The sequence below is a fragment of the Chrysoperla carnea genome, chromosome 3 (assembly GCF_905475395.1).
Source record: "Chrysoperla carnea chromosome 3, inChrCarn1.1, whole genome shotgun sequence".
Lineage (NCBI taxonomy): Eukaryota > Metazoa > Arthropoda > Insecta > Neuroptera > Chrysopidae > Chrysoperla > Chrysoperla carnea.
Genome location: NC_058339.1, coordinates 72,875,597 through 72,897,910, shown reverse-complemented (window position 1 = coordinate 72,897,910; position 22,314 = coordinate 72,875,597). Strand labels below are relative to the sequence as shown.

Below are 22,314 nucleotides of genomic sequence, written 5' to 3'. Positions count from 1 at the left end.
AACTATTCAAATTAAAGTTAAAACCTTAAATTATTGTAGACAAACAAAACCGTGGTGCCCGAATAATTAAGGATGTATATACATCCTTAATTATATATGAGCACAGTAGTGGGGGCACAAATATATATTTTCAATTTTGATGGCGAACTATGTTATAACTTGACACTATAAGACGAAAAGTAAGAGTAAAATTTTTCGATATCTGCAGTAATTTTTAAAATATCGAAAATTGAAAATTTTGTTTAATTATTTAGCTTTCAATATTTCGAAAACCAAGGCAGATATCGAAAAATTGTATTCCTATTTTTCGTCTACATTCATGAAGCTATAACAAAATTAATCATTAAAGTTGAAAATAAGGTACAAATAATTTCAACCCTAATTCTATTATTGCCTTGCTGCTCGTACTATCTTAAACTTTCCTCCATGATAAAAAATTGTAATAACATAAGTTATTAATTTTTTGTTTTGGAAAGTACAAACGTTTTAATTTTCGCTTAAATCCTCGCGTCTAAAACCGAAAAATGGCAATCCTAATGACTAGACTTAAAAAGAGGAGTGTTCTTCCTCTGCGATTGAGTTTGTTTAAATCCAGAAATAAAACAATGCTGTACTAGTCTGCGGAATTGATTTATCTATTGTATACATAAATGTGCAAATTTTTTTATATTTTTGCGTATAATAAATGTGTTAATATTTTTCACGTGACGGTTTATTACTGAATAACATGAAATTCGATCACGAATCAACATAGAATATTCTAACATAGGCATAATAATTTTACACTGTGTCGCAAAAGTAACATTTGGGTCCAGCAACTTTCGAGATAAGTATTTCCAAACCAAATTACAAATGAAAACCTTCGATTTTTATTGTCACATCTTTGAGTTGGGAACATTCTTTTGTTTTGTTTTTATTACCATCTGGTAGTCTAAATTGGAACTGCTGGAAACGGGCCCACTTCCTGTTTTAATTAGTACGAGTTTTTATCGCCAGCTAGCGTGGTTGCAACTCTTAGTTATCAATAAACAGTTTTGTGTTTAGTTTGGTTTGGCATTTCGAAATGAATATATTCACGCCATAGAGCATACATTAATGGCATAAAATTATCTTTTCAATAAAGCCAGTTTCTTACAAAAAACATCCTATTTAAGAATGACCTAAGCTTTTTATAAAAATAGTTTATACACCTTACAGAATATCCATCTGATTCATTACTTCATAAGGTCGAATTTTGTATACGATTTCTTGCGTAACTGTTCGGGTTACAAAAAATGTTTCGAATAAAATGAGTTTTTTTTATCTTTAGCACGAAATGGTAAAAAAAGAGGGCTTCTATTTGAAATTTGAAGTTAATCGTCATAGGGACTTCGATAAGTACTTCCTTTTGTCACACCCGATAGGTATAATTATGTTTATTAATTAAAAAATAAAATTATATGTGTTTTGACACTGTTACTAGATTTATCGAATTCGTTATCTAATAGCATAATACAAAATAATTAGTATTCTTTAGTTTACATCCAGCGTCCTTGAATGACTTTTTAAGTTTCAAGTTTCCCTGCATCTACATTGACTTGTGTTCAGAAATTTTAACATTCTGTATAAAATGATTCAAATAAATAGCTTATCTGAAAAATTCAATAAAATCTGCAAAATATTGTTTAGTTAATTTTTTAGGAACTCCATTACTCTCCTAAATGATATTGGGGTATTTTGCATAAGGAACTGATTAATTTCCAAAATCAAAATTTTGTTAATAATAAAAAAATTAAATAATACAGAGTAATACAAACAAAATTGAATTAAAATTATAGTTATTAATAATGTATTCGCTGTTCATTAAAATGTGTCAAACAGTACCATTTGGGCAATTTTGATAAATCAAATATGTATAATCCTACTAAATTTGGGTCATAAGTACTTTTCAAATTTGTAATCAAAATTAATCTAGCTCTAATAGTTTTAAAGAATGTGGAATCCTGGTCCCGGAATTAAGCACATAAGTGATAGGTAGCGAAAAACTGACATAAAAGCTGAAAAGAATGACTCAATATTATTGGGCTTCAAAAAAATTCCAATAAAATCGGATCAAATTTTCCTGAGCTATTAAAAATCGAATTTTTAAACTTTATGACGTCATCAGAATCCAAAAAGTTTAATTTTAATTTTGACCCCAATTATATGATAGAATTTTTTCCGAAACAAGTCGGTCAATATCACTTATTTGTTTAAAACAATTAGTTTAAACCATATTCTGCCGGGTTACCCACCGGTAGCATACTTGTTTACGTTCAGGAGCATGGAGGTTTCTTTATAACCTCCATGTTCAGGAGCAAGTTTTAAATGGGGGATCCTGTAAAAATTTTCCATGAGATTAATCATTTTCAATAACGGATTTCTAAGTATAGAAATATGTGTATACACTGCCACCTGTGTTAAAAAAAAAAACTATAATTGAATGTAACGTTGTCAAAGAAAACTAAATGTTTATACAGCCGTCAGAAGTTCTAAAATGAACAAATAGATGGACAAAATGACCACGATATTTTTAATACATACACATATTTCATTCACATTCACAGTCACAGCTAAGTCTCACAGTGTTATCAATAATTGTGATGGCGAATCATCACGCACCTTTGTGATGTGTTGTTGGAAATTTTATAAGGTAAGACGTAAACAAATACTTATTTCAAATTTTATTTACATATTCATTAAAATTTTATAAAATTGTATGTAAATATTCGATTTTAAATTAGAATACGTTCAATATTTTGTAAAAATGTTTATTTATAAAATGTAGCAATCAGCTGTCAAAAACTTGTCTAGGTGGCACTTGTGAAATGTCATCATATCGTCAAAAATTTATTATTTTTTTGTGTACTTTATTATAGAATGCCAATACAGGCGCCCCAATGGACTGAATTTCTGTCCTGTCCAGTGTGTTGCAATGAATTTGATATCGCTTTACGTAGTCCAATCAGTTTGGGCTGCGGACATACAATATGTAAAGCATGTCTGTCAAATTTACATCGAAAACAATGTCCATTCGATCAGACAACCATCTCAACAGATATCACTAATCTACCAGTAAATTATGCACTATTGCAATTAGTTGGAGCCACAATTCCAAACGATTTAGATGAATCCGAACTCAAAATTATACCACAAGAACATTGTCAAAAATATTTACAATCAAAGAAATGGATCGAAGAATTAGCATTATATTTGAAACCATTCTCGAATGGGAATGTTGGTGGCAATGGAAGTTTATTATCACGACCAATGCAACGGAAATTGGTGACGTTAATCAATTGCCAATTAGTGGAAGAGGAGGGTCGGAATCGTGCAATGCGTGCTGCTCGATCACTTGGTGAACGTACTGTAACTGAGTTGATTTTACAACATCAAAATCCACAACAGTTGTCAGCGAATTTATGGGCGGCGGTTCGTGCACGCGGATGCCAATTTTTAGGACCTGCAATGCAAGAAGAAGTTTTAAAATTAGTGTTGTTAGCGTTAGAAGATGGTTCGGCGTTATCTAGAAAAGTGTTAGTTATGTTTGTAGTGCAACGTTTGGAGCCACATTTTCCACAAGCGTCTAAAACAAGTATTGGACATGTTGTTCAATTATTGTATCGAGCGTCTTGTTTTAAAGTAAGTGTTTTACTTTTAGTTACATTCAACAGGATGGCCCTCAAAACATATTTTCTTATGAACTAATAATATAAAAATGCGATTCAAAATTATCACAAATACTGTGTTTTCGAAAAAATATGTTACCAGCGAAAAATGTTAGTTACTTTATGCAGACATTTGAACTGTTTGAAAGAAAATCTGAACGCCGTTCATAGCAATTGTTAGGCTAGATTCACCACGAAACAACAATTCCAACCTATTTTGAATATTTTTATTCACATCGTGGTATATTGGATCATTTTATTCGCTAGTACTTTATAGTTCCGGAAAAATTCGTCTTTGGAAACGTGCGTCTGAATCTAAAAGTGCAGATTGCCGGTGGATAACTCGGGCGAAAATTGTTAAACTATTTTTTTTCTAAACAAATGACTAATTTTTACCAAATCGCTTCGGAAAAAATCTTATTATTATATAATTGGGGTCAAAACTAACAAAAACTGTTCTTAGACTTAGACAAAAACTGTATCTTAGCAATTTTTTCGAGTAAAAACTTTATAAAATTTGAAAAAACGCGATTTTTACGATTTTTATTCCTCAAAAAGTCTTGAGTTTTAAACGCTTGATTGTTAATTGTTAAGAGAGCGAAAAAAAAATAACGATTTTCTGTTCTTTACACGCTAGAAAGATGGGATTTTCACCAATCGACTCAAAATAAAGTCAAATTAAGAGAAAAGTTCGAAAAATTTCATTTTCCATATCGCAATCCCCTAGAAAATCGCATAAACCGTTTTCTCAATTTGCTGGAGGGTTGCGTTGACTGAGTTAATTGTAGAAATACCTTGTATAGAAAGTGTTGAATGTCAGAATTTGCATTATTTTAAATAAATTAGAGAAGAAATAAAGAAAGAAAAGGGAGAAATACAGGGTGGACGATATTTATCTATTATGGCTAATAGCTCGTTGTAGTTAACCAATCAAAAAATAATTTAAATAAAAGTTGCAGAGAAAAGCTCCGGAGTGCTTTATTAGTCAATTTAGATCCTAAAAAGTAAGAGATAGAATAACACTTTAAATTATAGGAAGTTGATCCTTTAAAAAAAATTAACATTTTTTATTTAACAATTTTTTTTGAAAATAGTTACATTTCGGAGGAAATGCGACTTAAAATTATGTCATTATTACATTTAATCGAAAGAAAATACACTAGAAGTTTATCTATAATTGTAGGTCAAAGTCTTGGGCACAGCGAATGCCCTCTATTTTTTACTGTTCTCTCAACTTCTGGCTAAAGCTTTTTTCTAAAAATAGCGTATTTTCTTTCGAATAAATGCAATAATGGCATATTTTTAAGTCGCTTTTCCTCCGAAAGCTAACGATTTTCGAAAAGATGTTAGTTTTTTTATGAGGATCAATTTTCTAATTTAAATTTTTCGCCTACCTCTTACCGATTAAGATCTAAATTACTATTAAAGCAACCCGAACTAGATCCCATCTGGTTTCAAAACATGATGTCCCTATTTTTTTTAATGGTTAACTTCAAAAAGACCATAATTGTACAGTTTTTTATTGAATTGTTTTTCTTTTGTTTTCAAAAGGTATCCAAACGTGAAGGTGATTCATCGTTAATGCAATTAAAAGAAGAATTTCGTACATATGAAGCACTACGACGAGAACACGATGCACAAATTGTACAAATCGCAACTGAAGCTGGTTTACGTATAGCACCTGATCAATGGTCAGCACTGTTGTATGGGGATACAGCACATAAATCACATATGCAAAGTATCATTGATAAATTACAAACTCCACAATCATTCGCTCAATCTGTACAAGAATTAGTTCTGGCATTGCAAAGAACTGCTGATCCTGGTAAATTATCTGTGTTACGTCCATATCTTGAACTTTTAGCTGGAATTGATCCAAGTACAGGTAAGCATTTAATAATACATAACCTGTTTATAGCTTCGTTACCGAATTCTAAATAAATTGAAGCACTTACGAAATTTCCGGTGGTATCTTAAAAACTACTGCGGGAAGTTAGTGTACTCTCTTCGTACAAATACTAAATTAAACTATCCTGGAACTTGTAAGAGGTTGCTCTTACTCTCGGATACCTGGCTCTCACCCAGAAGGCTCGGGTTCGATTCCCGATACCGGAACCATAATGTAAGAGGTTGCTCTTACATTTGAATGCTGAAATGTGAACTTGATTGACGTCTTAAAATCCACTTTCTGAGGATAATTGATTATTTGCGTAACCAAAGTAATATATACGAGATGGTAACCATAGATCTCATTGATCTTGCAGACGATCAATAAGAAATAAGAATCACCAGGTCGTTACATATTCTTATGAAATTTCCGGTAGTATCTTGAGAAATACTGCGAGAAATTTGTGTACTCTCTTCATCCAAATACTAAATTAAAGTGTTTCGATACCAAAACGAAAGTGTTACCGAAAAACTGAAATTTTGTGTGTCAATTAATGGGTAGTACTTGGACGAACGAGCTTTAATTGGTATTTTTTGAGTTAAAAAGACACAAATTTTACTACTAATATGAGCATTTAAAATGTTTCTATACAAATATCAATTTGAATGTCCTGGTAATGCACTTTACACGTTTTCTAAAAATGAAACCTAGCTAGATCGATTTTTCGCCCCGAAAACCTCTTGCATACTAATTTTCAGAAAAATAGTTTAAATCTATAAGATTAATACGCCTTCTGTATAAATTTCAAATGGATTCTCTGTACGGTTTATAATAAATTAATTATAAAAAACAGCCCATTTTACGTGGTGGTATCCATGGTGAAGAAGTCGTAATGAATGTTGGTTTTTTAGTCAGTAAGTGCTTTTAAAAATGTTTAACTATTTACATACAAAAATTTTAATCAATATTCCACGTTTTAAGTTTTAAAATCATAAAAGAAAAGCTAAGTTTTAAGTTTAAAAATCAAAATTAAAAACTGTGCATAAAAGTGAAAAACTTTTTTTGGTAAAAACTCTGACTTTGATAGTTAATTTCTCCTAAAACGTACAGAGAATCGATATGAATTTTTCAAAAAAGACGTATAAAAATTAAATAAATTTCCAAATTTTTTGAATCATTTTCATTTTTTTATTATCGAAATACCTTAAAGAATTGAAATAATAATTTCCAATTTTATTTATCAATTAATCACCCTTATATAGGTCTTTTGTGAAAAATTCATATCGATTCTCTGTACAGTTTATGTAAAATTTGCCCTTTATTGGTAAAAAAAAATGACTTTGATAGTTAATTTCTCCTAAACCGTTCAGAGAATCGATATTAATTTTTCACAAAAGACGTATTAAAGAATGATGAATTGATAAATAAAATTTCAAATTTTTGGAATCATTTTTTTTTTATGAAAGGTTTTGTTACAGAAAGGCAGTCGTCTATGGAAGATTATAATTTAGAAATTTTTCCTATTTTTTTTTTTCCAGAATCAACAGCTCCATCATGGGAAGATTGTAGCAGTGCATTAGAAGCTGTGAAAATTGTTGTGGCTGGTCTTGTAGATTTTATTCAACATCATGGTAGCCGTAAAGTACCTGATACGGGTCATACGCATAATACTAAATATAAGATTAGTATGTGTAGAGATTTAACGTTACGTGGTCATTGTCCCAGAGGACCAAATTGTACATTTGCACATTCCGAGGAAGAATTAGAAAAGTATGTACTTTTTATCACGCAATAATACTTTAATTATAGTTCTAGGATCAGCCATGGTATTTGTTAGGTATTTCAGAATGACTTGAAATTTTTGAAGGTGATGTCAAGGTCTAACAAGTTTTTCTTTTACGAAAAATATTCCTTTTAAAGATCTGAAAATTTTTAATAGTGTGGCAAGCTTTTATATTATGAAAATTCGATTCAATTGAATTTCCGATTGCCATGCAAGGCATAGAAAAGTTGCGTATATAAAGTTGCAATATTGCACATACAAGGCTGCCAGACACAAGCATCCCTAGCCATCTGGGAGTTCTCTTTGCGAAGTGTAACTTGCCTCCGAATGAGAAAATCTTAAAGGCCATTCTTAGATGGAGTAAGCATTCCGAATATCTCATCTCACTTCAAAGGGCCTCTGTAAGCAAAATCGTTGCAGCTTTTACAAGACATTGTTTTGGCGACAGGCACGGTGAAGAGACGACATATGTTACACATTCTCGTAAAATTCCAAGAAACGAGGTGTATACTGCCCGTTCTGGGCACCAGGTACCCGGGGGGCCATTTTTGTTATGATATTGTTGTGTAAGTTAAGCGGCCCCAAAAACCCCCGTGTTACAAAATTAGACTCATTTCCATCGATATTTAGTTTCCAGTTTTTCCTTTCACCCTCATCACTTTTATTCACAAAGTTTGCAAATGCCCTCACGTATCGAATTCAAAAAATCGCATCCTGATCCGTCTTACTGCTCACAAGATCGACAGTTTATTGCTTTATTTCTTCGACTATTACATATTAATATTAAGTTTCCCATCAAATAAAAAATTTTCTATGCCACTTGCAAGAGAAGTTTCTTAACGGTTCTTTTGTACGTTCTGAAATGATTGTCAAATACTATATTTGATCTTAGTCCTAAATAATGCAGCACTGTGAGTATGGGGTATGGAGAATTTCTCTTCAGAAATGTTACATAAGTATCCAAAGAAATATTTTCCACTCGAGTGTCTTTAATGTCTTCTTAAACATTTTCGAAGAAAAATTTTCCATACGTGAACCTGCCCACTGAACTGGATCCAAATTTAGGACATGTTTGAAATTTATTAAAAATTTTATTTCTAGATACCGTGCGAAAAATCGTAAATTAATGGTTCGTCATAATAATATTGGAGGCGTACGTGAATCTAGAGGGATTGTTGATAGTCAAACAGCAGATACTCCATATGTACCCCCCGAAGATATTCTATACAATACATCCCCTCAATCAATACCAACAGGGAATTTACCACAAACAACACCTATACAACTATCTCGTATCGGATATGATTGTCCACCCCCATTCCATGGTGGCACACCTTTCCCAAATACACCTACACCCACATTTCAAACATCCCCACCACAACCACAAATCTTTTCACCAAATCATCCTCCGCCAAGTGGTACAACATTTACTGGGGGTGCCACCGATATTTATAATACACAAACACCACATAATATTGTACTAAATACCGCTTATCCGCCACCACAAACTCCACATGAGTTTAATAGTCCACCAAATCAACGGCCAGAGATTTCATTACCGAAGCGACCGAATTGGGAGCAATATGTGCATGGCGTACAAAAACCGTTGCCACAGTTAATACAAAAACGACCAGCAAAAAGTTTAATGGTATTACAGCAACGTCGTCAGGAGATTATTACTCAATTGGAAAAAGTTGTGGGTAAAAATGCGGCAACAGCAATTTCACATTCAGCAACAAATCAAGCACGTGTATTACCAACACCTACGGACACAGAAAATTCCTTTTCGATATGGACGAGTAATAATTCATTAGGTCCGACATTTGTACGATCTGATTCAATTTTAATGGATGACGAATATGTACCGTTCGAGGCACCGTGTGTTAGTAAATATGGTCCTATATCACGTATGAATAAATCACCAGGTAAGCAAATAAACAATTACTTAAAATTTGAATAATTCGTTCAAGTTTGGCGGGAGGAAACATTTAACCTTCAAATCCTTCACTAAAGGTAGGTTCGATAAATCTCAGTAGGTCCCTATTTTCCACTGGCTCAGGGCCCCACGATCGACGGGGTCTTTGCAGCCGCCGTTCCATTTCACGCATTAAGTACACGATTCCATGATAAAATAATTGATTTGCAATACGATTTTCGAAGTTTCTTTTAATAAAAGAAACTTCGAAAATCGCATGGACGAGTATATATATATATATAGGAATCTCGGAAATGGCTTCAACAATTTTCAAGAAATTTAATATTCAGGGGATTTCGATGTATCGATTGACCAAAAAAAATTACTAGCAAAGCTATCTCATCCAGGTACTAAAATTTAATGCGGATAAAAATACGAATAAAAATGAGACGTAATGCGGCCATGACATTGAATAATTATCTAATCAGCACTGAGCACTAATTAATTGGAAAACTAAGCCAGGGTAAACTAAATGCTTATATTTTGTATCTCTGACCAGTGGCGAATCCACGGGGCGGGGAAGTTTTCAATGATACCTTTTATTACCTTTCATTCAAAATTCAATGATACCCCACTTAGCATTTTTTATTTTTCCATATTAAATTTTCATTACTACCAGATTAATACAAATCAACGGAGGTTAGATTCATCAAAATCAAAGGAACAAACATATACATATATAAACTGTTGCCCGTTGTGCCGCTCTAGAGACCAAACGCGTGAACTGATTTTCATTTTTGTTACGTCAATCGATTTGTTTAAAATAGTTCGTCGTTTTTAATTTTTTTTTTTTTTCACAATATATATATATATTGTTGGGAACCACTGGTTTAAACATCAAGACAGGAAACGGAGGAAATTAGTCATCAATAATACAAAATCATCCTCTCCACGAGCAACACATGTCACGTTGCTTCCAAAATCGATGAATTGCAATAAATTAATATATAAGCAAATCAATTCAATCAATTTTTGTTCAGTCTTTTTCAATATTTTGCATTGTTATAATATCGATAATTAATAAAGTTTAATTGTTAATATTTTAATTAATTGTTAATATTTTAATTAATAAAGTTTAATTATTAAAAATATTCAAGTTAATTAATTAGAGTCAGTGCAATCAACATTCTAGTCAAACAAGTTGCCTAACGTCGATAATTAATATTCAAAGATATAGTAATTAATCAACATTCTAGGCAAACAAGTTGCCTAACGTCGATAATTAGTATTCAAGAAATAAGTAATTAATCAACAATCGTAAGTCAACTTCGTAACTAGATAATATACTAGTAGCCTAGTTATATCAGAAAAGGACGTGCCTGCCAATACAAGGATAATTAACCAAGGACCTACATCCAAGGATAAGTTCCCTAATTATTGGTATACAAGTTTCGGAATCGTACTTCAAACGGTTGACCTGGTGACAGCCCTGCCCAAGCAGTCTAGTTTGGAAACCTAACGACGGGAATCCAACATAAATTGGTGACAGCGGTGGGATACATCACATTGGAAAAGGAAAATTTCAACATTCAATGGTTCACAGTAGTGATTTGGTTGTATTTTAACGAAGCAAACCTCCTTTTGGACTGCCTTCCGACTCAACTTCGTTGCGAGCCTACGAAAAGTAGCCCTTCACTCTCAATCGTAAGTTTTTATTTTAACATATTTGTGTTCATCCTCAAATCCAAATATTTAAATATCCCTTTAACAATATTTTAAATTCATATAAAATATTCAATTTAAATCAAAAACAAAATGTCACGTTCATCTTCTCCTGACGGTCAAAATATTTCAGAAGATGAAATCGACAATCAAATCGATAGTCATTTAAAAATGCCTATTTCATTCTTGTGCAAATTAATCACCCCATTCAATGGTGATCGCGAAGAAGTAGAAAACTTTTTACTCAACGCAAAACACGCACACGAATTCGCACAGCAAGATCAAATCGTACCTTTATTCGCGTACACTCTTGCCCAAATCTCAAGTTCAGTAAAAAATAAATTGAATTTATCTGAAATAACAAATTTCGAAGCATTAAAAATTGCATTGAGGAGATTATTCGTCGATCACACTCACTATACACAATTAATGGAAGATTTAGATACGATAAAACAAAAATCCAACGAAACCATTACAGAATATTACACTCGTCTCGACAAATTAACAAGTAGATGTATATCTGCTTTAAAAACGAAAAATGATAATCCGAATCTATTATGCGGTAAATTAGCATTTATCAAAGACACTGCATTAAGACGATTTATCTTTCATTCACATCCTGATATTTCACGCGTATTAAGAATTCATACAAAACTAGATAACTTAAACGAAGCATACAGTATTGCGATATCAGAAGAAAAAGCACTTCAGATGTACAAAAAATCATCTAACAATTCTTCTGAATCAAAATACTGTAAAAATTGTAAAACAAAATCTCATAATACAAAAGATTGTCGTTCAAAAAATCGTTCAAACCATCACGACAACAATTCAATTTCAGACAACAATTCAAAATTCTGTAGATATTGTAAACACAAAGGACATGAAATATCAGAATGTATAAAAAAGAAACAAAGTGACGAAAGACGAAATGCACAAAACCCTCACAATCCAAAAATAAATCATTTAAACTCAAGAATGTCCGACCTGAGTGTCGTAGAATCGGACAACTCAGCCAAACCGACACAACTAACACTCCAAATGCTAGATTAAAAAAATTAAAATTCTACTCAAACAATTCAAAAAATAAAGAATTTATCTTCCTTATCGATACAGGAGCTACAGTTTCTTTAGTAAAACATACTAACGTTACAAAAGAAACTCCATTCGATCCTAGACACGAAATTACATTAAACGGTATCGGAACATCAGACAACACAGTAAATACGTTAGGTAAAGTTCAATTAACGCTAACTGCAAACACATCTTTTGAATGTAAACATAATTTTTACTTTGTTGATGCAGGAAAAGTCAATTTAGAATTTGATGGAATAATCGGACACGATTTTCTTTCAAAATTTAATGCGAACATTAATTATTCAACAAACACTTTAACTTTATCTCACACTCCAAGTGAAATAATTATTAAACCTCGTATCCATCAAAACATACCAATTAATGTAATCAGTAATTCTACTGGTGTCATAGATAAATCAAAATTAAATCTACCTGAATCGATAATAATATCAGATAACTTCCTTATTGACAAAAATACAAAATACTATCCTATTATCAATATTTCTGAACAAGAAATCAAAATACCGATTCCCCAAATAAATCTAATAGAAATGGAAATAATTCCACAGGAACAAATCCTCTCGCTATCCAAAGAAAATAGCTCTAAAATCAATAAGGCCGATCGCCTATCTCTTTTAAATCAAAATCTTCGAACGGATCATTTAAACCGCGAAGAAAAAGAATCAATTTTACAAATTTGCAAAAATTATAAGGATCTCTTTCATTTGCCTGGTGATCAATTAACTTATACAAAAACTGTACAACATGAAATAATCACCACAGATCCGACTCCAATATTCACGAAAACGTATCGATACCCAAAAGTACACGAACAAGAAGTGAATAAACAAATCGAGAAAATGCTCGATCAAGGCATCATTCAACCCTCCTCATCTCCATACTCTAGTCCAATCTGGATCGTTCCTAAGAAACAGGACGCTTCAAAAGAAAAGAAATGGAGATTAGTTGTCGATTATCGAAAGTTGAATGACGTAACTATCTCTGATCCATACCCGATCCCCAATATCGAAGAAATCCTCGATCAACTAGGCCAATCAGTCTACTTTACGACGATTGATCTCTGTCAAGGATTTCATCAGATCAAAATGGCTGAAAAGGACAAAGATAAGACTGGCTTCACCATTCCCTCGGGAAAATCTGCGGGCCACTATTCTTTTAATCGTATGCCATTCGGATTAAAGAATGCTCCTGGAACCTTCCAAAGGTTAATGAATACCGTGCTTAGCGGACTTCAGGGCATCAAATGTTTCGTATATCTCGACGATATTGTGGTCTACGGGACTTCATTAGAAGATCATAACGAAAAATTGTGTTTAGTATTTGATAAATTACGCGAACATAATTTAAAACTTCAGCCAGACAAGTGCGAATTTCTTCGAAAAGAAGTAGCGTATCTTGGGCATATTATTACAAACGACGGAGTCCGTCCCAATAACGATAAGATTGACGCAATCACAAAAATAAAGCAACCCAAAAATCCCAAGGACATAAAATCCTTTCTCGGTTTAATCGGTTATTATAGAAAATTTATTCCGCATTTCGCGAACATTTCTAAGCCACTAACATGTCTTTTAAAAAAGGATGTTCCTTTCAATTGGTCAGAAAAATGTCAATCCGCTTTCGAAAAATTAAAAACAATCCTTACAACAGAACCTATTCTCCAATATCCGGATTTCAATAAACCGTTCATCCTTACAACTGATTGTTCGAACGAAGCATTAGGTAGTGTATTATCTCAAGGAGAAATCGGTAAAGATTTACCCATTGCATATTATTCTCGAACATTAAATGCCGCGGAAAGAAACTATTCGACAACAGAAAAAGAGTTACTCGCGATCGTTGATTCTGTAAAACATTTCAGACCCTACTTATTCGGTCAAGAATTTACCATTGTTACAGATCACCGCCCCCTTACGTACCTCTTTTCGTGTAAAGACCCCTCTTCACGACTAGTCCGCTGGAGGCTAAAATTAATGGAATATACTTATAAAATAATATACAAGCCGGGAAAAGTTAATTCAAATGCCGATGCACTCAGCAGACCAATACACAGCATAACCAATAACAACGTTACAATAAATAGCCTAACAAATAAAAATTTTAAAAATTTTCAACGTTTTCATCAAGAAAACCTCGATGTAAAAGTTCCTAGTAGAGAAATATCTACACTAGAAAACATTCGAAACCTAGTCGTACCTTATTCTTGCGACCTATCTGAAAACAATAATTATTCATACTATCTAGAAAAAAACTGTCCAACCCTTCATAGAAACTTCACGAATCACAGACCAGGAGAAGTAGCAATCATAAATTCAAACCAAGAGAAACAAAGAATAATTCTCTTGTTCGTAAAACAATTTTATAACGACATAATCGACTACAAAACCTTATTTAATTGTATGTTAAATCTTAGGTGCATTATGCATTTACAAAATTTGGACAACATTACAATAACAAATATTTCGTTCAATAACCCTATCATTAAACTAGAAACGTTCTATTCAATGATCCAATACTTATTCGAAGACAAAATCGTAAGAATTCTTCAGCACGTGAAAATTAAAGTCACTACACCGGAAAATATAGAAACGGTATTGAAAGAACATCACGATCATCCATTAGCAGGCCATCCAGGCTTCAATCGAATGTACGACGCGATTCGAGAAAATTATTCTTGGGACACTATCAAACAAGACGTACAAAATTATATAAAAAAATGTAAAATTTGTCAAACAACAAAAACAAATTTCAAACCCAACAAGTCCCCTATGATAATTACATCAACCTCTAGTTCATTCAATGAACAAATTGCGTTAGATATTATGGGACCCTATCCCGAAACGCCAAATGGAAATCGTTTCGTCCTCACCATACAAGACGATTTAACCAAGTTCATTCAAGCATACCCTCTATCTAGTCACAATGCTGAAATAGTAGCCATCCATCTCCTTAAATACTGTTCAATTTTTGGATTTCCTACATACATCCTAACAGACCAAGGAACGGAATTCACATCCAAACTATTTAAAGAGATCTCCAAACTACTTGAAATCAAACACAAACAAACAACGCCATACCGACCACAATCGAACGGAAGTTTAGAACGTACCCATCTTACCCTACGCGATTTCATACGATGTTACGTCGATAAAAGTAAAGACAACTGGGACGAGCTGCTAACATTAGCCACTCACTCTTATAATACCCACAAACACAAATCCACTCACGAAATTCCGTATACTCTCGTGTTTGGAGAAAAGCCTAAGATTCCATCACAAATTGAAAAGCCAACCAACAAACCAACTTACTCTAATTTAGCTCAAGATGTAACGAATAAACTAAAAGTAATACGTGACACAGCTAAAGAACAATTAATAAAAACGAAAAGTAATACAAAACAATACTACGACAAAACACATAATCGAACTCTGCCATTCGCAGAAAATCAGTTGGTTTTACTAAAGGACAATTTAGCCAAAGCGCGAAATCAAAAACTGAATCCCGAATATCGTGGACCCTATAAAATCATTCAACTCCACAACAATAATACCGCAACAATAGAAATATCAAAAGAAAAACGTCGAACTTTTCATCTTAACCAACTTAAACCCTTTGTTTCAGACTCAGAAACATCTAACGAAAGCGACAATGAGATCGATCCTTCTGCTGACAATCCTATCGATCCAGGTCCTAGCACTAGCCACTCATAAAATAGAACCCATCAATTCTTCAGCCGGGCTATTCTATAAAAATCTAGGTAACGCTAAAATTAGTAACCAAAAATTCTCTCTAGTATTATTTTACAATTTAACTCTCTTAGATAATCAATTAGAATTAGTTAAATATCATTACACAAAAGCCGTATCATTATGTCATATAACAGATGAGGAAAACTACAACGTCTTTTATTGCACTAACCAAATCAAACTCATTCATAATACCTTAATAAAAATTCAAAATAAAATAGACATTCTCGAAAAACATACAAGACAAAAACGAGGACTCATTAACGGAATATCATATGGACTCAAATGGTTATTCGGAACACCTGACGCAGACGACGCAATGTTTTATTCTGACTCTATAAACTCGTTAATTGATGATCAAAAACAAACACACACGTTAATGCAACAACAAATAAGAATAATCTCTTCAACAATTCAAAATTTCAACAATACATTAATGAATCTAAAAAATAATGAATACATTCTAAACTCAAATTTAGAACAATTCAATAATTTCTCAAAAATTACAACTAATCTAATAAATAAGGAAAGACACGGAGTTCAAATCGTTGAACACATAACATTACTTTCAAATATCGCAAACGAATTACTTTTACAAATTGAAAAATATCTTTTAGATCTTGCATTAATCAGACACGGTATTATCGACTATAACACAGTCAACCCTCAAACCTTATATGATGAATTAAAATTAATTTCTTATAAATATTCTCTTCCAATACCACTATCGCCAGAAAATATAGAACGCTATTATAAAATAATAGATATTAAAGCTTTCCTTCAAGACAAGAACTTAGTCATCAAACTAAATATCCCCATTAGTTCCATAAACGAATACGATTTATTCCAAGTTTATCCATTACCAACCCCACATTCAAATAACTCCTTTATTTTCTCATATATTCAACCAGAAAATCCATATATACTACTATCCAAACCCAGAACACAGTATGCTATGTTAAAAACTTTAGAAAAATGTGAAGAAGTCTACAATCTACAATGGTTATGTAAATCAATCTCAATATTTCACAAGAATGATCAACACAATTGCGAAATTCAATTATTTTCAAAAATCACGAAGAACATTCCATCCTCATGTCAAATAAAAACAATGCATGCGGACATCGAAATTTGGCAAAATATAAATCCAACGGAATGGTTATTCGTTACTTCAAAACCAACTGCATTGAACATTTTGTGTTATAATGGAAAAACACCAGACCATGAAGAAATCATCGATAAAATGGGAATCCTCACATTGAATTCAAACTGTAAAGCATACACCGATACAAATACACTGGAACCAGAAACTCTTTTAAACAATAAATCAACTACAATAAAAATTCCAATAACAGATATCACTCAAGATGATTGTTGTATCAAACATGAAATCAATACAACACTCAACACTCTTCATCTACAACCCATAAAATTCGCTCACATGGATCTTAATGAATTAAAATTCACCCAACATCGACTTCAGCAATTTGATGACATACTACAAGAGCAATTATCGAAACCATTCATCATCAAGCATTCATCCTGGTTCACAACGGCAATATCAATAACCACTGGAATAATACTTCTCACAATCCTATATAATGTATCCAAATGGTGTGGTCTATTCAAATTAGCATCAAACATTCTCTGCTGTACTAAGGCACCTCGGAATAATCAAAGCTCACCTTGTATCAAAATATTCAACCAATGTTATTCAAGCAAAGAAGATCAACCGCAAACTACATTGTATAACGTAAAATACAACGCTTCAGATGAACAATTAGTATCAGCACCACCAGTTTCAAATCCACCACCATATTATGTCACAAACAAAATTAGTTCCAGACGATCAACTTCATCTTCAGATCAAATCCGTCCACATAAGAAAACTCATCCCACACTCAACAACGACTTAGATTGAAATTTCAACCCGTAATTCCAATCTTCAACCCTGGGAGGTGTGTTGGGAACCACTGGTTTAAACATCAAGACAGGAAACGGAGGAAATTAGTCATCAATAATACAAAATCATCCTCTCCACGAGCAACACATGTCACGTTGCTTCCAAAATCGATGAATTGCAATAAATTAATATATAAGCAAATCAATTCAATCAATTTTTGTTCAGTCTTTTTCAATATTTTGCATTGTTATAATATCGATAATTAATAAAGTTTAATTGTTAATATTTTAATTAATTGTTAATATTTTAATTAATAAAGTTTAATTATTAAAAATATTCAAGTTAATTAATTAGAGTCAGTGCAATCAACATTCTAGTCAAACAAGTTGCCTAACGTCGATAATTAATATTCAAAGATATAGTAATTAATCAACATTCTAGGCAAACAAGTTGCCTAACGTCGATAATTAGTATTCAAGAAATAAGTAATTAATCAACAATCGTAAGTCAACTTCGTAACTAGATAATATACTAGTAGCCTAGTTATATCAGAAAAGGACGTGCCTGCCAATACAAGGATAATTAACCAAGGACCTACATCCAAGGATAAGTTCCCTAATTATTGGTATACAAGTTTCGGAATCGTACTTCAAACGGTTGACCTGGTGACAGCCCTGCCCAAGCAGTCTAGTTTGGAAACCTAACGACGGGAATCCAACAATATATATATATATATATATATATATATATATATATATATATATATATATATATATATATATATATATATATATATATATATATATATATATATATCTTGATAAACACATTACCATTTCTTTGCGTCGCGCAGTTGGGTAAAAAGGGCAACTGTAATCTTTATGTGTCCAGAACCTCCAAAAGATTAAAAGCGGTCCTGAATCTCAAATGTTACCCGATTAGTATTCTATGTTTTTATGCAACCCAGACCTGTACGAATCATTTCCTTCACAGACCTCAAGTAACATATATATTTTTACCGAATTTAAAGGTCATTCGGTTCAAGTATCATCTCCATTTGGTGAGAATACAATATCTACGTCAATGACACGTCGTCCGGTGCCAGCTCCAAGTCCTGTTAGTAATTGGTATTTAACAAACGCCGCCAATCAGAATATGCAAACAATTGCACCTCCAACGGCTGGTCTTGGAGACGGCTATATTACAATTGGACATGGTATCTGTGATCCACCACAATTGTATATTAAATGTCAATCACAAGAGCTGTTAGCTGAATCACAACGAGTGAAACAACAGATCAGAAGTTTAGAGCGTAAAATCAATGATTTACGTTTAGCAACACGAAGTCAGAGTGGTTTATCAGAGGGTGAACGTTTAGCACAAGAATTACAATATATTGAACAAGGAATTATTGTTGAGAAAGAGAAGGAAGCACGTTTGGTAAGTAATGCTTTTTGTTTAAAAAAAATAGTAAATGTTATCAGTAGGTTCTGAAAATTAATTAATTCATTTTAAAATTAAAATGCCTCTGAATCGAAAAAGCTTTGACATTGGCTCAAACAGATCAAATTATAAACTTTATGTTGTCTGCTAAATTTAGAAAACATAAACAATGATCCGGTAACCGCTTCAATTTTTCTTTTGACGAGTCGTAATTTAAAATACCCTTGTAAAATGAATCGAAACCCTTTAATAATTGTAAATTTAAAAATATAAAGAAAATAAGGATTAAAACTCTTCTTAAATGGAAATGCACATTTAATTTTTCTTAAAAATTAAATTTTTATTGAATCATTCGATTGCATTCATAATCCCTTCCTATTCGAATTTCAAATACGTCTTACAGTGTGACGTGTTGTGCGCAGACGCGAGGCTGAAAGATTATCGAAAATCATAAAACGTTAAATTATACATAAAATAAACAAATCGTTTTTTTCCAATTAAAAATTTTTTCCCTATCGCTTGGAAGAAAAAAAAAGTTACACCAACCGGGTGTAACTATAAAAATTCGAAGTTAAATGAGTGGAGGCTAGATTATAGACACCTTCTGTCGGCAGTATTTATTGCCAGACACTTTAAATATCGGAAACAAAAAACATAAAATCTCGGCAACCGCACAAAGCAAATTCCACTTGATAATATATGTTGTAAGACTTGCTACAAAATTGACACAACTTTGACCATTCGGAACACTCCCGGAAAATCTGAAAAACTCCCCAAAATTTTGTTTTCCAGATATACATGCTAGAAAAATGGAATTTTCGGAAAATTTCATTACCCACTTCGTAACCCTCCGGAAAATCAGAAAAACCCCCAAAATTACATTTTTCATTTCAATGCACGCTAGAAGGATGCATTTTTTTGCATTCGTCTCGAAATGCTTAAAATCTACGGGGGAAATCGGAAACACCCCCAATTTTCCAGGTATTTTTAAAAAAAATACTGTATTCCGTGTTTAGCCTCCGCTGGGTACAGTATTAGTAAAAAATTATACAACATTTCACCACGAGTTTATCCAACACTTTTTGACAATATTGTAGCAAGACAACGTCCTTAAATATACCATCTGGACAACTTTACCTGCTAACCATTCCCCCTTCACTTCTTCGGTACATCACTAGCATCTTTTTGAAATAATCACTTTGTACCAGTATCTTTAAGTATTCCGGCTGTCACGTGGCTAGTCAACTAATCAACTAGGCAAATTGTATGACGTAAATGTAATAAAATGCTCTTAAACGCCGGAAGGTAAAGTTTTTTTGCATAAACAGAATCTGTGATAAATTTTTTTCATGATGAAAACTTTTTTGAAGCTCATTCACCGATTAATTTTTGTACAATTAACATTATTGTGAGGTCTTCTATAAGGTACTGTATTAAAAATCACAATTTTAAAATGAAATAATTGAGAATTTTGTCCCGTAAGAGGCCCCAAACTGTGAACTTGTGATCAAAAGACTTTGAACTATCATCTACCCCAAAAAATGCACATTCACCGTACTTGCTTAAACAGCCAGACTACCTTAATTTGAAATGATGTGAGTTCTCTTAATCATGTAGTTTATTCTAATTTTTCCAGGGACAATTTGTTGGACCAGGTGGCGATAACGGTTCACCTGATGAAGATACATATGAAGCAAGTATTGCACATGATATGTGCGAATTAGAATTACGTTGGAAGACTGAATTGGAGGAACAGGAAAAACGTTGGTCGAGTGAGGATGATACTGTTAATAAATAATTACCATACATTGTACAGTAAAAACAATATTTTTATTAAACCCAATGGGTTTCCTTAATTTTTTTTTGCTTTTTGATTTATACACGTATTTCAGTTGTTTTTATTTAGGTATAATAATATATAGGAAAATATTAATTTTTCTATTATTAAAATATTAATTTTTTTCTATTGGATTTTATTTCAACAAATATTTATGGAAAATTTTCATAAATATTTTGGAATAAAATTTTTATAAAAAATTCAAAAAAAAAAAAAACGTAAATTACAGACTGAACTAAATAAATGTAATTTTCTAAATCCATTTTGAATATTGACATACTTGTATAAGAAAATTTTTTTTATTGAAATTATAACGAAATTTAACACGAATCGATATCATCATTCGCTATTTGAAAATCAATTCTTATTCTCTTCGTTTTTTATTTTTTTTAAATATATGACAATAAAATTTTATCAATGAAAATGAATCGAAAATTAACGAATGGGAATGCAATGGAAAATTAATTTTCCATTTCAAATGGAAAAATACTTCGGGAATCAAAACAATATTCTTCGATTGTAGAATGAAATAGATTGTAACGAGTTTGATACCGTGATTGGCTGTGAAGGTCGGTTCTAGAGGAATATGAATAAGTCTATGGTGGCTGTACGAATAATAATAAAAATTACATGGTTTCCCTGTTAATTAACAAATCAGTCCTCTGTGGACAATCATTGTGAACGGAGGCTATTACAGTTCTGTGCTAAAAGTGGTTGTTGATTTTTTTATATTTGAAAAATCAAGATTGTAAATTGATTTTCTGTGTAACAATTAATGTACACTTTGTATTAAACATTGAAGTACAGCAAAGTTTTCAAAGAATTCACCTATTGAAGCTACTTGAAGTAGAACGTTACAATTTAACACAAAAAATCAATTTACAATCTTGATTTCCAAATATATATTCATAAAATAATATAAATAAACGTCCATAAAAAATGATCTCAACGAAATAGTAGAGTTTGTTGAGGATCATCATGTTCTGACATCAGATTGGATCTAGTTCTTCGGGTAGCTTTAATAGCCAATTTAGATTCTAAACGGCGGGAGATAGAAAACACTTTAAAAAACATTTTCGGAGGAAATGCGACTTAAAAATATGTCATTGTTGCATTTTACCGAAAGAAAACACGATAGCAACGGAAAAATGCCTTATCCAAAAGTTGTCAAGGACAGTAGAGGACATTCTGTGTCCAAGACTTTGACCTACAATTATCGATAAACTTTAAGCGCATTTTCTTTCGATTAAATGCAACAATGACACATTTTTAAGTCTCATTTCCTCCGAAAAT

General features: G+C 32.3%; 1 protein-coding gene across 1 annotated transcript; it reads left to right on the top strand.

Moving 5' to 3' along the window:
* Positions 1-2,590: 2,590 nt before the first annotated feature.
* LOC123296784 (roquin-1) lies at positions 2,591-20,992 on the top strand. Its single transcript, XM_044878437.1, has 7 exons — positions 2,591-2,671; positions 2,898-3,660; positions 5,238-5,571; positions 7,113-7,344; positions 8,459-9,282; positions 18,772-19,181; positions 20,821-20,992. The coding sequence occupies exons 2-7, from the start codon at positions 2,899-2,901 to the stop codon at positions 20,980-20,982; spliced, it is 2,724 nt and encodes a 907-aa protein (XP_044734372.1). The 5' UTR covers positions 2,591-2,671; position 2,898; the 3' UTR covers positions 20,983-20,992.
* The last annotated feature ends 1,322 nt before the right edge of the window (positions 20,993-22,314 follow it).

What these genes read in the sequence shown, in the direction of transcription:
- LOC123296784 (XM_044878437.1), top strand. Translation starts at nt 2,899, where the DNA reads ATGCCAATACAGGCGCCCCAATGGACTGAATTTCTGTCCTGTCCAGTG. An exon ending in TGGAATTGATCCAAGTACAG is followed by an intron (nt 5,572 to 7,112) that starts GTAAGCATTTAA and finishes TTTTTTTTCCAG; the next exon opens with AATCAACAGCTCCATCATGG. An exon ending in ACGTATGAATAAATCACCAG is followed by an intron (nt 9,283 to 18,771) that starts GTAAGCAAATAA and finishes CCGAATTTAAAG; the next exon opens with GTCATTCGGTTCAAGTATCA.